This window comes from Rutidosis leptorrhynchoides, chromosome 3, assembly GCF_046630445.1.
Source record: "Rutidosis leptorrhynchoides isolate AG116_Rl617_1_P2 chromosome 3, CSIRO_AGI_Rlap_v1, whole genome shotgun sequence".
Lineage (NCBI taxonomy): Eukaryota > Viridiplantae > Streptophyta > Magnoliopsida > Asterales > Asteraceae > Rutidosis > Rutidosis leptorrhynchoides.
The window spans coordinates 354530115-354541875 of NC_092335.1; the positions used below are offsets into that span (position 1 = coordinate 354530115).

The 11761-nt window shown below is 35.3% G+C and overlaps 1 protein-coding gene across 3 annotated transcripts; it reads left to right on the plus strand.

Annotated features, from left to right (window-relative positions):
- The first annotated feature begins 1776 nt into the window (after positions 1–1776).
- LOC139897574 (uncharacterized) lies at positions 1777–5303 on the plus strand. 3 transcript variants are annotated; one of them, XM_071880273.1, is made up of 8 exons: positions 1777–2121; positions 2210–2287; positions 2704–2848; positions 2951–3022; positions 3181–3264; positions 4033–4515; positions 4629–4771; positions 4964–5303. In XM_071880273.1, exons 6-8 carry the CDS (start codon positions 4313–4315, stop codon positions 5077–5079), a joined length of 462 nt encoding a protein of 153 aa, XP_071736374.1. In that variant the 5' UTR covers positions 1777–2121; positions 2210–2287; positions 2704–2848; positions 2951–3022; positions 3181–3264; positions 4033–4312; the 3' UTR covers positions 5080–5303. The 3 variants fall into 3 exon arrangements, with proteins under 3 accessions (XP_071736374.1, XP_071736375.1, XP_071736373.1); XM_071880274.1 differs by having other exon boundaries at positions 2214–2287; XM_071880272.1 differs by having other exon boundaries at positions 1777–1928; positions 2197–2287.
- Positions 5304–11761: the final 6458 nt, after the last annotated feature.

The following is an 11761-nucleotide window of genomic DNA, read 5'->3' on the forward strand; positions in this document are numbered from 1 at the left end:
CAAGGAGTTCAAATATGTAATTTGTTTTGCAAAATACCCGCTAGATCATAAATGGATGATGAATCTTTGTGTTTGAATGTTGAGAGGATTTGAAAGTAGTAATAAGAGGAAGAGGAGATGAAATGAATGGATGAAAAGGGGTTGACTCTTTGACCTAGTCAAATGTTTCAACCTTTGGCAAGTTTGGTCCCTCAACTTTAAATCGGGTGCGGGAATTACCTAAACGAGATAATTCAACGCATAATAACGGGATGTGTTATAAACATATAACGGAACTTAAATAGTTAAACGGAAAAGTAAACGAAAAAGGCGGGATGTTACAGAAATGGAAGAGGTAGGGGTACTGATCAATTGTTTATGTTGTTTTGAAATTGATTTTAGGATTTTGGTGATAATATTGATTTTATGGATTTGATTATTAGTGATAATAAAGTTTTATATTTTAAGATTTGTGTGTTTTTTAATTTTATAAATTTGAGCAGAAAAGTCACAGACTTTAATTAAAAAATTTATAAATATTTTGTGCCAGTGGTCCGTCTTTTTTAATGAAGAAAATAGTTAAAAGACGAATTTACCCTCACATGCAATGCACATGCCAAGGGTTAACGGTCAATTTAGACGGAAGTTAGATGGAGGGACGCGGATTGCCAAATTATGCAATTAAAAGGACTCGAAAATCCAAAAAAAAAACTTGAGGGACTCGGATTGCAATTTCGTGTATAAATGAAGGACCAACGGAGCAAAAAAGTCATACAATTATTATCTGTTTATTTTGGTGTATACAAATATTGTATGTCTATGTAACCAAACTATTTAGTTAACAAAACACCAAACTATCATAGCTATTTTGTTTATGTAAATACCTCAACGCGAGGTCTGGACCGGACCTCGTTATTACTATAGCTAGTACTTTGGATTTTGTAATGTTAAATTTCTTAAGATCAATAAAAACTACATAATCTAGATGATTAATAATTCGGAAATATACTACTTAAACTATGAATATTTAAAATCTTATAAAAATACTTTATAGAACTCATATTTTAAGTGTCCTATTCCTATCTCTATCTCAAAGCAATATTAACAAAACATATTATAAAAGATTCTTCATGTTTAAATTCGGACATTTAGATGAATAAAGTTCAATATTTTTTTTTCACTGTTGGATTAATTTAATTAAATTATTAACAAATATATTACCCATTTAAATAATTCGATCTCCACTATAATTTCCTAAATTAAACAAACCCATATGCCATATGAGAAGCACGCTAATTATCCTATAAGCTAATTACGGAGTAATACATAACATATACTCCCTCCGTCCCATATTTATTGTCACCAGACAAAAAATACACAGTTTTAGAAAATCTCACTAACTTTATTTCTCCACCAATGAAATATCTTCCCTTTCCAGATCCTCCAATGAAATATCTTCTTTCCTTTCTATTTATGGAAGTGGACAATTAATTTGGGACATCCCAAAATGGAATAGTGGACAATAATATAGAAACGGAGGGAGTACTAAAATCTATCCTATCCTACTATTCATTAAAAGAGAGTTTTTATTAGCTAATAAATGTTTGAAAAACTCCCTTAATCACCGTTAGATTAAAAAATTAAGTTATAATACCCCTTAATCTAACGGCTCAAATTCATCATCTCTCATTATTAGGTAATAAATCAAAAAAACTTTATAATGTACCCAAAGTACCCTTGGTTAAACCTTCCGGATTCTTAACTGATACGGAGTGATAAACATCTCCTTCATTCACCCTCATCCCGTCATTTTACAAAACCATTCATAATAGTGCTTCATCAATTTTCAATTATATGATTTGAAGTGTCGAATTAATAGCTCAATTGTCAATCAAGCAATCTGTTTCAAGATGATCCATACAGCCAATTACATCTCTGAAATCTAATCGGTATAAGTTTTCATCACTCGCTACATTGGCAGAATTTAGGGTTTCGATCGACGATCTTTTATTCGTTTCCGACTTCATACAAATCGAAAGTTGATGTTGATAACATATTTTTCCATTCGTTTTCGATTCAGATTCAGATGTTAACACGATAACTACTAATTCATTTAACTGTTAATTCTGCTTTGGTATTCAGGTTTTTTTATTTTTTAAACTCTGACTATATGTTTAATATTTTTTTTTTTTTGGTTAAACTTCCATGACCGATCAGTATATTCTTAAAGTCAGTGAGGGAGAAGAAGCACATTGTCTTAGTGGATTTACAAGGGTCTTGATGTGTCAGCTCCACTCAGACCTCTAAGGTAAGATCACTTGGTATTGATGCCGATCAGTTATTTCTTCTTTTTTTGTTGTTCCTCTTCTGCTTTTACATTAAGTAATAACTCATGTATAAATAGTGTTGCTTGGTTAATTTTCAGTCTGAATTCTGAAATGTATTGTTATCCACTATCCGTCTTTAATATGTTTCTACACTTTTAATCAATAGTCAGCTGGTCTAATGGTTGGTTGCTGGTACTGACATATTGTTTGATTAGTGCACGAATTAGTTATCTTAGCACATGCTAGAAATGTTGAAACTATATGATTGATGTAATTGATTGGTTGTCTTTTGAAGTGAGTAGTATAGTAATTTATGTATCATTGCACATGTATATATTCATCTATGCCAAATACTTTATAAAGTTTCTACTTTGTTTTCTTTACATGTTTTTTACAGTGGGCTTTGAACATTTTGAAGAAACCAATTGTCTCCGAGAGTTGGTTGCACCAATGTTGGAAAGAACATCGAGTTGTTCCTCACGAGTCATACAAAGTTCTTCCATTTTCCGGGTTAACGATTAGTGTTACCCAAATTCCTTTAGGTTGAATAACATGAAAATCATAAAATTCTGTCTTTATTTCAACCCATAAGTTGTTACATGTTTCTCTACTAATACCTAGAAAACATGTTTAATCTATCACAGATGAGCGAAAGGAGAGAGAAAAACTTGTCCTACAAAATGGAGGCAAATACTCTGCTGAAGTCACACAAAAGGGTACTCATTTAGTGTGTGATATATCCTTATTACATGATATTGCATTGATCTTAATGTAAATCATGCTTAATGTTACTGTATACTCGATCGTTCCAAGTATTTTTCTTTTAATATCTTAAAAAACGGATGTTTCCTTAACTAATAGTACGCTCCTGAAGGTGACAAATACAAGGTTGCCAAAAGATGGGGTCACATTCATATTGTTGCTAGGGCATGGTTTAATCAGTCTGTTGCTAGAAGAGGTAATACTTAACTGTAATCCCACTTTAACTCTGATAGTTTGATGTTTTTCACCTTCAAAATTCTATAGTATGAGTTTAATGTTAGGGATTCCTGTTCTCTTTAACGTTTGACTGGTGTTGACTTTTGTAGTTAATTAATGTAAGCTTAATTTCGGTCTTTCTGTCTAAAAAAAATATTTTTCTTAATTACATAGCAATTGTGCAACTTGGGTTAGTTTAGTCATGATAGTTCATTTTGTTTATGTGAAGGTGAAAGGAAGTTTTTAATCTAGGATCCTTTAAGTTTCATTTTTGATCGCATATGCTATTAGTTGATTTATGGCTTAACATGAATTTAGATAAGGTTGAAATAGTTGCGAGTCGGGACGTTGGAGGAACGAGTCAGTCGGGTCGGGGATGAGTCGGGTGTTGACCAATATTGACTTTTAGTAATAAATTAATAAAATACAAATATATATTACATTAAAATATAACAAACATAAATATTTTAAACATAGATATATCATATATGGCACAAAATCTAATGTTAAAAAACATAGATTTTTTTTACTTAACTTTGACTTTGACCCGACTCAGCCCGACTTTGACCCGATTTTTAGCATTGACCGACTTTGACCCGATTTTTTAGCATTGACGACTTTTAATGCGGTTTTGGGCAAGTCAGGATGGGCTAGACCCCAAACCGACGCGTCGCCCGACTTTTACAACAGTGAATTTAGGATGTATCAGCTCGGATTCTGAAAATCATATATATTTTTTCCGTATCAGCATGCTTAAATGAGGAATCATATCCTGTCAAAAGAAGCCCTGCCCCATCCACAAATAGTCAGAAAACTTCTTTATAGAAGAAACAAGAAATTTCATCAAGAAAATCACATGTTGTTACACATTCTATGGCCCACCAAGAAATTTCAAGTGATGGGTTTTTAGATGCTGACCTGGAAGCAACGTTATCGCAGAATATGGCTTCTACACTCTCAGATATTCCCGGCATTGTTAATGAGGAGAATATGAATACAACACCACCAAACATACAACCTAATGTTCTATGGACATGGATGGTTGTGTTCCTGAAGATTCTCAATCCGAAGACAATGATTTGTACTTGTTAGACTGCAAAATTCATCTTGTTGGTTTCAATGCTTCTGAGATGCGTAGATTGGTCAACATGGTCCGAAGAGGAGCTGGGTCCCATTATATGTCTCTTAACGAACAGTTAACACACATAGTTGTTGGAACTCCCTCAGGAACGTAAATATATTTTCTTTTTTCTTTTTTTAATTAAATATCAGTTTACTTGGATTGTACTATTTTGTCAAATATTATACAACAAATAAGTCACTTATTTGTTATGACTAATGCAGTGAAAAGAAAGAAGTAAGAAGCTTGTCTGCTATGGGTGTCATCAATGTGGTAAGAACAGTATGGCTCGAGGACTGTGAACGTGAAAAGAAAGAAATTCCTGTTACCCGAAGACACGTTGCCTATGATTTGCTCCTCCCAAAAGGTGTAGTATTCATCTATTAGTATTTATTGGTTCTCATGTTACTTAAATTTGTGCACCTACTAATTAAAGTAGGTTGTTCTATCATACTTACACTATTGAAACTACAAAATTGTCACAAGTATTGGCATAACCTTGATAACATTGTCTAAGTTTGTTCATCTTGTTCAGCAACTGTGAATCTTGATTTTGCAGATTCCATATCTTCCAATAAAGGATCTACATGTGCTGTGCCTATCCAAAAACAAGGGAACCCCTTAACTGTTCAACCGCCATATTTGCGTTATATGTTGCTGTCAAATCACAGCTGAGAACTGGAAGTCTAACCCAAAGAATCTGCAGTATGCACAAGTGTGTTGGAGTGTAATGGTACCTTGGAAAAGTGGAGTTTTGTTAAACTCAGGTAGAAGATCTATTGTAAAGCAATTAGGACGCATTCCTGTTGTTTGATAAAATGCCTCTATGAATAATGGTTCATATATTCTGTATAATGTTTCATGAAATATGTATGTTATCTAAGGTTTAATTAATCTGTCCATTTTTATTTCATTTGAAAAAATCAATTAAACTCGGGTAGAAGATCTGTTGTAAAGCAATTAGGGTATAGGGTTGGTGTTTTAAATTATCCATTTTTATTTCAATTGAACAAATCAATTAAACTCAGGTAGAACATCTGTGTTAAAGCAATTAGGGTTTAAGGTTTAAGGTTTAGTGTTTAGAGTTTAAGATAGGTTGTAGGGTTTAGGTTTAGGATTCATGGTGTAGGGTTAAGTGTGTAAAGTTTATGTTTATGTTTAGCTTTATGTTTAGGTTTAGGTTTAGGTTTAGGGTATAGGGTTTAGGGTTTATAGTTTTGTGCATAGTTTAATTTTAGGTTGTAGGGTTAGGGTTTATGATTTAGGGTTTAGTGTTTATATTTAGATTTAGGTTTTGCTTTATGTTTAGGTTTAGGATTTAGGTTTAGGGTTTAGGGTTTAGAGTTTAGTGTCTAGAGATTAGGAATAGGTTGTAATGTTTAGAATTTAGTTGTATAAGATAGGTTGTAGGGTTTTGGTTTAGTGTTTATGGTTTATTGTTTGGGGTTTAGGATTAGTTTGTAGGGTTTGGGTTTAGCTTTTATGGTTTATGTTTAGGTTTAAGATTTAGGTTTAGGTTTAAGGTTCAGAGTTTAATGTTTATAAAAGAGGGTTTAAGGTTTAGTGTTTAGCTTTATAATTATATTTATGGTTTATGTTTAGGTTTAGGGTTTACAGTTTAAGATTTAGGGTTTAGGTTTTAGTGTATGGTTTAGTGTTTAGAGTTTAGGATTATTTTGTAGGATTTAGGTTTATGTTTAGGTTTAGGTTTTGCTTTATGTGTACGTTTAGGATTTAAGTTTAGGTTTAGGTTCAGGGTTTTGGGTTTAAATTTAGGGTTTAGGTTAGAGTTTAGGGTTTAGATTTTAGGGTTTAGGTTAGGGTTTATGTTAGGGTTTAGATTCAGGAGTTTAGATTTTAGGGCTTAGGGTTTAGGGTTATGGTTTAGGTTTAGGGTTTACAATTTAGGGTTTAGGGTTTATGGTTTACGGTTTAGGGTTTAGTGTGAAGGTTGTAGGGTTTGCGTTTAGGGTTTATGGTTTAGTGTTTAGGGTTTAGGATTAGGTTGTAGAGTTTAGGTTTAGGATTTATGGTTTTGGGTTTAGGCTTTAGTGTGTAGAGTTTAGGTTTGTGTTTACCTTTATGTTTATGTTTAGGTTTTGCTTTATGTGTAGGTTTAGGGTTTATGCTTTATAGTTTAGTGGAGAGTTTAGGATTAGGTTGTAGGTTTAAGGTTTAGTGTTTAGGGTTTAGGATTAGGTTGTAAGGTTTGGGTTTAGCGTTTATGGTTTACGGTTTATGGTTTAGAGTTTAGGTTTGGGTTTAGCTTAATGTTTAGGTTTAGTTTTAGCTATATTTGTAGGTATAGTGTTTAGGGTTTATGGTGTAGAGTTTAGGATTAGGTTGTAATGTTTAGGTTTAGATTTAAGTTTAGGGTTTAGGTTTAGGTTTAGGTTTAGGCTTTAGGGTTTAAATTTTGGGGTTTAGTGTGTAGAGTTTAGGATTAGGTTCTATAGTTTGGGTTTAGGGTTTAGGGTTTAGTGTTTAGAGTTTAGGATTAAGTTGTAGGGTTTAGGTTTAGCTTTTATGGTTTAGTGTTTAGTGTGAAGAGTTTAGGTTTGGGTTTTGCTTTATGTGTAGGTTTAAGATTTAGGTTTAGGTTTAGGGTTCAGAGTTTAGTGCTTAGGGTTTAAATTTATGGTTTATGGTTTAGGTTAGAGTTTAGGGTTAGCTTTTAGGGGTTAGGGTTTAGGTTAGGGTTTAGATTTTAGGGCTTAGGGTTATGGTTTAAATTTAGTTTTTAAAGCAGAGGATTTAGAAGAGTTTAGGGTCTAAGGTGTAGGGTTTAGAGTTTAAGTGTAGGGTTTTGGGTTTAGATTTAGGGTTTTTAAATTTTGGGGTTTAGATTTTAGGTTATGGTTTAAAGATTTTAGGGTATAGAATTTAGGTTTTGGGTTTAGGGTTTAGATCTAGGGTTTAGGTTTAGATTTCAGGGTTTAGAGTTGAGGTTCAGGGTTTTGGTTTTAGATTTAGGGTTTAGGATTTAGATTTAGGGTTTAAATTTTAGGGTTTGTGTTGGAAGCTTCGACGAGCCCAACACACCCACTATAGAGGATCTAGACTATACAAGACTCACTACACCAACACTTTGGCGTTGTTTAGCCTTTAATTTTATAAATCCTTAGTGCACAATGTACTTAGGCGACAGTGTCGACCATATATCTTTAGGCGGTATAACCGACCATGTATTACTTAGGCGGCAGAGCCGACCATATAATAAGAACAACAAAAGTGCACTAAGAACTTAAACACAAACTAAGGCTTGATCGGGAAACTTAACAAAAACACTTATATTAAATTACAATTACAATATTACTTACAAGCTTTCTCTTCTCTACTTTCGCTAACTCACACTCTTCTTCTCTTCTTCACAACTCACTTCTTATTTCACTCTTACTCACAACTCTCACAACTTACTTCACACAACACAAATTAAATCTCCTCCCATATTTATACTACTCCATGGAACATTCTAGAACCTAGATATTTCCATGGATATATAAATATCTAGATATTTCTACAACCTACAAATATCTAGATTTTTCTTTTACATTTCAATTTCTAGATTTTTCTCTCATATTCTAATATCTAGATATTTTCTTATACATATTAATATCTAGATATTTTACCCATATACATTTACTAATTCCACATTATTCTAAATTTGCATTGTATTTTAACACTCCCCCTCAATGCAAATTTTCTTCCAACGATGTCTTACAGACCATTCCAAGTGCTTCTCTGAATTTTGTAAACTTCGGTTTACTTAGGCTCTTGGTGAATATATCTGCTACCTGTTCATCTGTCTTTGTTGGCACCATCTTGATCTCCCCTTCAAGGACCTTCTCGCGAACATAGTGATAGTGCACTTCTATATGTTTTGTTCTCGCATGAAAGACTGGATTTTCTGCTAGACGAATAGCTGATAGGTTATCGCAGAAAAGCTTTACTTGATAATCTGTTGATTGATGAAGATCTTCCATTAGTTGTTTCAACCATGTAATTTCTTGTGTTGCTGACGATGCCGATCGATATTCTGCTTCAGTGCTTGACAAGGATACTGTTGGTTGTCTCTTGTTGCACCATGATATTACTCCTGATCCAAGACTAAACATGTATCCAGTTGTTGACCGTCGTGTATCATAGTCTCCAGCGTAATCAGCGTCACAATATCCAGTCACGTGACATTCTTTTGTTTTCTTGTACAAAATGCCAAAGTTAATAGTGCCTTTAACATACCTTAAGATGCGTCGTACAACATCAAGGTGAGGCTTCTTCGGATTGCTCATGTATCGACTAACCACTCCAACTGCATAAGATATGTCTGGCCGGCTTAGTGTGAGATAAATAAGACTTCCGACCATCTTTCGATACATGGTAACATCTTGAAGGCTTTTTCCTTCATCTGCTCGTAGTTTTGTATTCGGATCCATCGGAGTTGAGATAGGTTTGCAATTAAGCATTCCGTACTTTTGTAAAAGATTTCGCGCATATTTCTGTTGTCCCAGAAATAATCCTTCTCTTTTCTGCTCTATTTCGAGTCCAAGAAAATGTTTGAGTTCTCCAAGTTCCTTCATATGAAATCTGATAGACAGATTCTCTCTTGTTCTTTGGATCTCCTCATAGTGATCTCCCGTGATGATTAAGTCATCCACATATACTAGCACTATGGCTAGTTTTCCTTGATCTTGTTTCACAAATAAACTAGAATCTGAAGGAGCAACTGTGAAACCACTTTTTACTAAAAACTCGCCAATCTTCCCGTACCAAGCTCTTGGAGCCTGCTTCAAGCCGTATAGTGCTTTCTTTAATTTGCAGACATGGTCAGGATGGGACTTGTTCTCAAAGCCTCTTGGTTGCTCCATATAAATTTCTTTGTCAAGTTCTGCATGTAAGAAAGCGTTCTTGACATCCATCTGCCACAGCTTCCAAGATTTGCTAGCGGCTAAGGCTAGTAGAGCTCGAATTGTTGTGATCTTCGCCACTGGACTAAACGTTTCTTCATAATCCAGCCCATATTGTTGAGAAAAACCTCTAGCAACAAGTCGAGCTTTATACCTTTCAATGGAGCCATCTGATCGAGTCTTCACCTTGTAAACCCATTTACAAGATATTGGTTTTACATCTTTTGGCTTTGGAACTAAACTCCATGTCTGGTTTTCTTTTAGTGCATTAATTTCTTCTTCCATCGCTTTCTGCCATTCTTGACTTTGTGCTGCTTCTTCATAAGTGGAAGGCTCAATAGGTATTGATTCATCCACATGAGCAGCATTGGCATACCTCGGATTAGGTTGCCTCGACCTTGTTGATCTCCGTAATTCTTGCACATGCTCCTCGACATCCATTTGGCTTGGACGAACCTCTTCGGATGTAGATTGATGTACCCCAGTTTTACATGGACTCGTTTCCTTAGAGTACGATCCATCTCCTTCTTTAATTGGATCCGATATGTGCTCTTTACGTTCTTCTTTCTCTTCTGGAACTTCTTCTAATCCATGAGATTCTGGAAGCTCTATCTTTTGAGGTGACCACCATGAAGAAGCTTCATCAAATACCACATTTCTTGAAGTATGACACTTTCCAGTATTTGAATCACAACATCTCCATCTTTTTCTTGATTCATCATAACCGACAAAAATGCATCGGATTGCCTTCTTATCAAATTTGCTTCGTAGATGATCTGGTACGAAGACGTAGCATACACATCCAAAAACCTTGAGATGGTTGACGGTTTGCTTGATCTTCCATAATCTTTCATATGGTGAAATATATCCCAACTTTGTTTGTGGGAGGCTGTTAATCACGTATGAAGCCGTCCTCATACATTCGGCCCAAAATCTTCCTGGTACATTCTTACCATGAAGCATACTTCGACAGGTTTCAGCAAGATGACGATTCTTACGTTCTGCCACTCCATTCTGTTGTGGAGTATTAGGGCAAGTTAATTGCCTTCTGATCTTGTGCTTCTCAAGATAGATATTGAACTCGGTTGATAAATATTCTCCTCCATTATCTGTGCATAAGCATCGAATCTTAGTATTGAGCTCACTTTCTACCTTGTTCTTGAACTCTTTAAACTTCAGAAAAGTCTCCGACTTCTCCTTCATGAAGTAAACCCACATATATCTTGAGAAGTCATCAATGAATGTCACCATATATTTCATACATCCAAGTGATGTTTGTTTCACTGGTCCGAAGACATCTGAGTGTATTAGCTCTAGTGGTGTCTTGGACTGATGCGCTGACTCCTTGAATGGCAATTGGTGAGCTTTGCCAAATTGACATCCAGCACATATTGTATCTGTTCGGATATCAATTTGAGGAAGCCCATTTACTATGCGTTTCACCATCATCTCCTTTAACTTATTGTATCCCACATGCCCAAGACGTTCATGCCACAGATCAGCCGTCTCATTCTTTCGAGTCTTATCCACATATGCTGTTTCAGCAGATAATACATAGACTGATTCTATTCTTCTTCCATGCATAACTGGATTGCCAACCACCTTTACTCTCTTGAATACGGACACATCTTCTGGTCCAAAGAGCACATAGTTCCCTTCTGCTGTCAATTGTGGTACTAACAGTAAATTCTTCTTTAGGCCAGGGACAAGATACACCTTCTCGAGTTGGAGCTTATGAGAGTCGCCTTCATTTGGAATTATTGTCTTTCCAATGTGAGAAATAGATAACCTTGAATTGTCGGCTGTCAACACGACTCTCTTTCCTTTGTAATCCTCCATTTCTTGCAGCTTTGTCTCATCATCGGTCATATGATTTGAGCACCCAGAATCAATGATCCAATCATCTTTGTAGTTTATTTTTGACTTTAAGGTTGCTGCAAGAGCTTGATCATCCATGTCAGCTTCAACGGAGAGTCCTGCTTCTGCATCCCATGTTTCCTCATTAATGGTTGCTTCGAATGTGACCTCTTTCTTCTCATCTCTTGCGGCGGCCACATTTCCTTCGAAAGTTCGCCTTCTGGGGAATCTACATTCTCGAGCAAAATGACCATTCTTGCCACAATTGAAGCATTCACCATTCTTTCTCTTATCATTTTCCCCGTATTGTTGGCGATGATCTCTTCTTCCTTGTTGAGCTCCCCCTGAAGCGTTGCCTTTTGATTTTGGGTGACCCTTCCACCCATATGTCTTACTTTCTTTCATCGCCTCTTGTCTTCGAGATGTTGCTTTCCTTTTATTGGTGAAGAGTGCATCTTCTCCGTCTTTTATGGTTACTTCATTCATCTGCTTGGCTAATGCCTCTTGATTAGCCAACAAATTCTCCAGCTCTATTAATGATGGTTGAGTAGGCCATCCTCTCACAGCGGCTATAAATCCATTATACTCGGACCTTA

Excerpts from the sequence above, each read along its gene's own strand:
- LOC139897574 (XM_071880273.1), top strand. The coding sequence starts at position 4,313 with ATGGACATGGATGGTTGTGTTCCTGAAGATTCTCAATCCGAAGACAAT. Across the intron at positions 4,516-4,628 it reads GTTGGAACTCCCTCAGGAAC|TGAAAAGAAAGAAGTAAGAA; the intron begins GTAAATATATTT and ends TGACTAATGCAG. Across the intron at positions 4,772-4,963 it reads TGATTTGCTCCTCCCAAAAG|ATTCCATATCTTCCAATAAA; the intron begins GTGTAGTATTCA and ends TTGATTTTGCAG.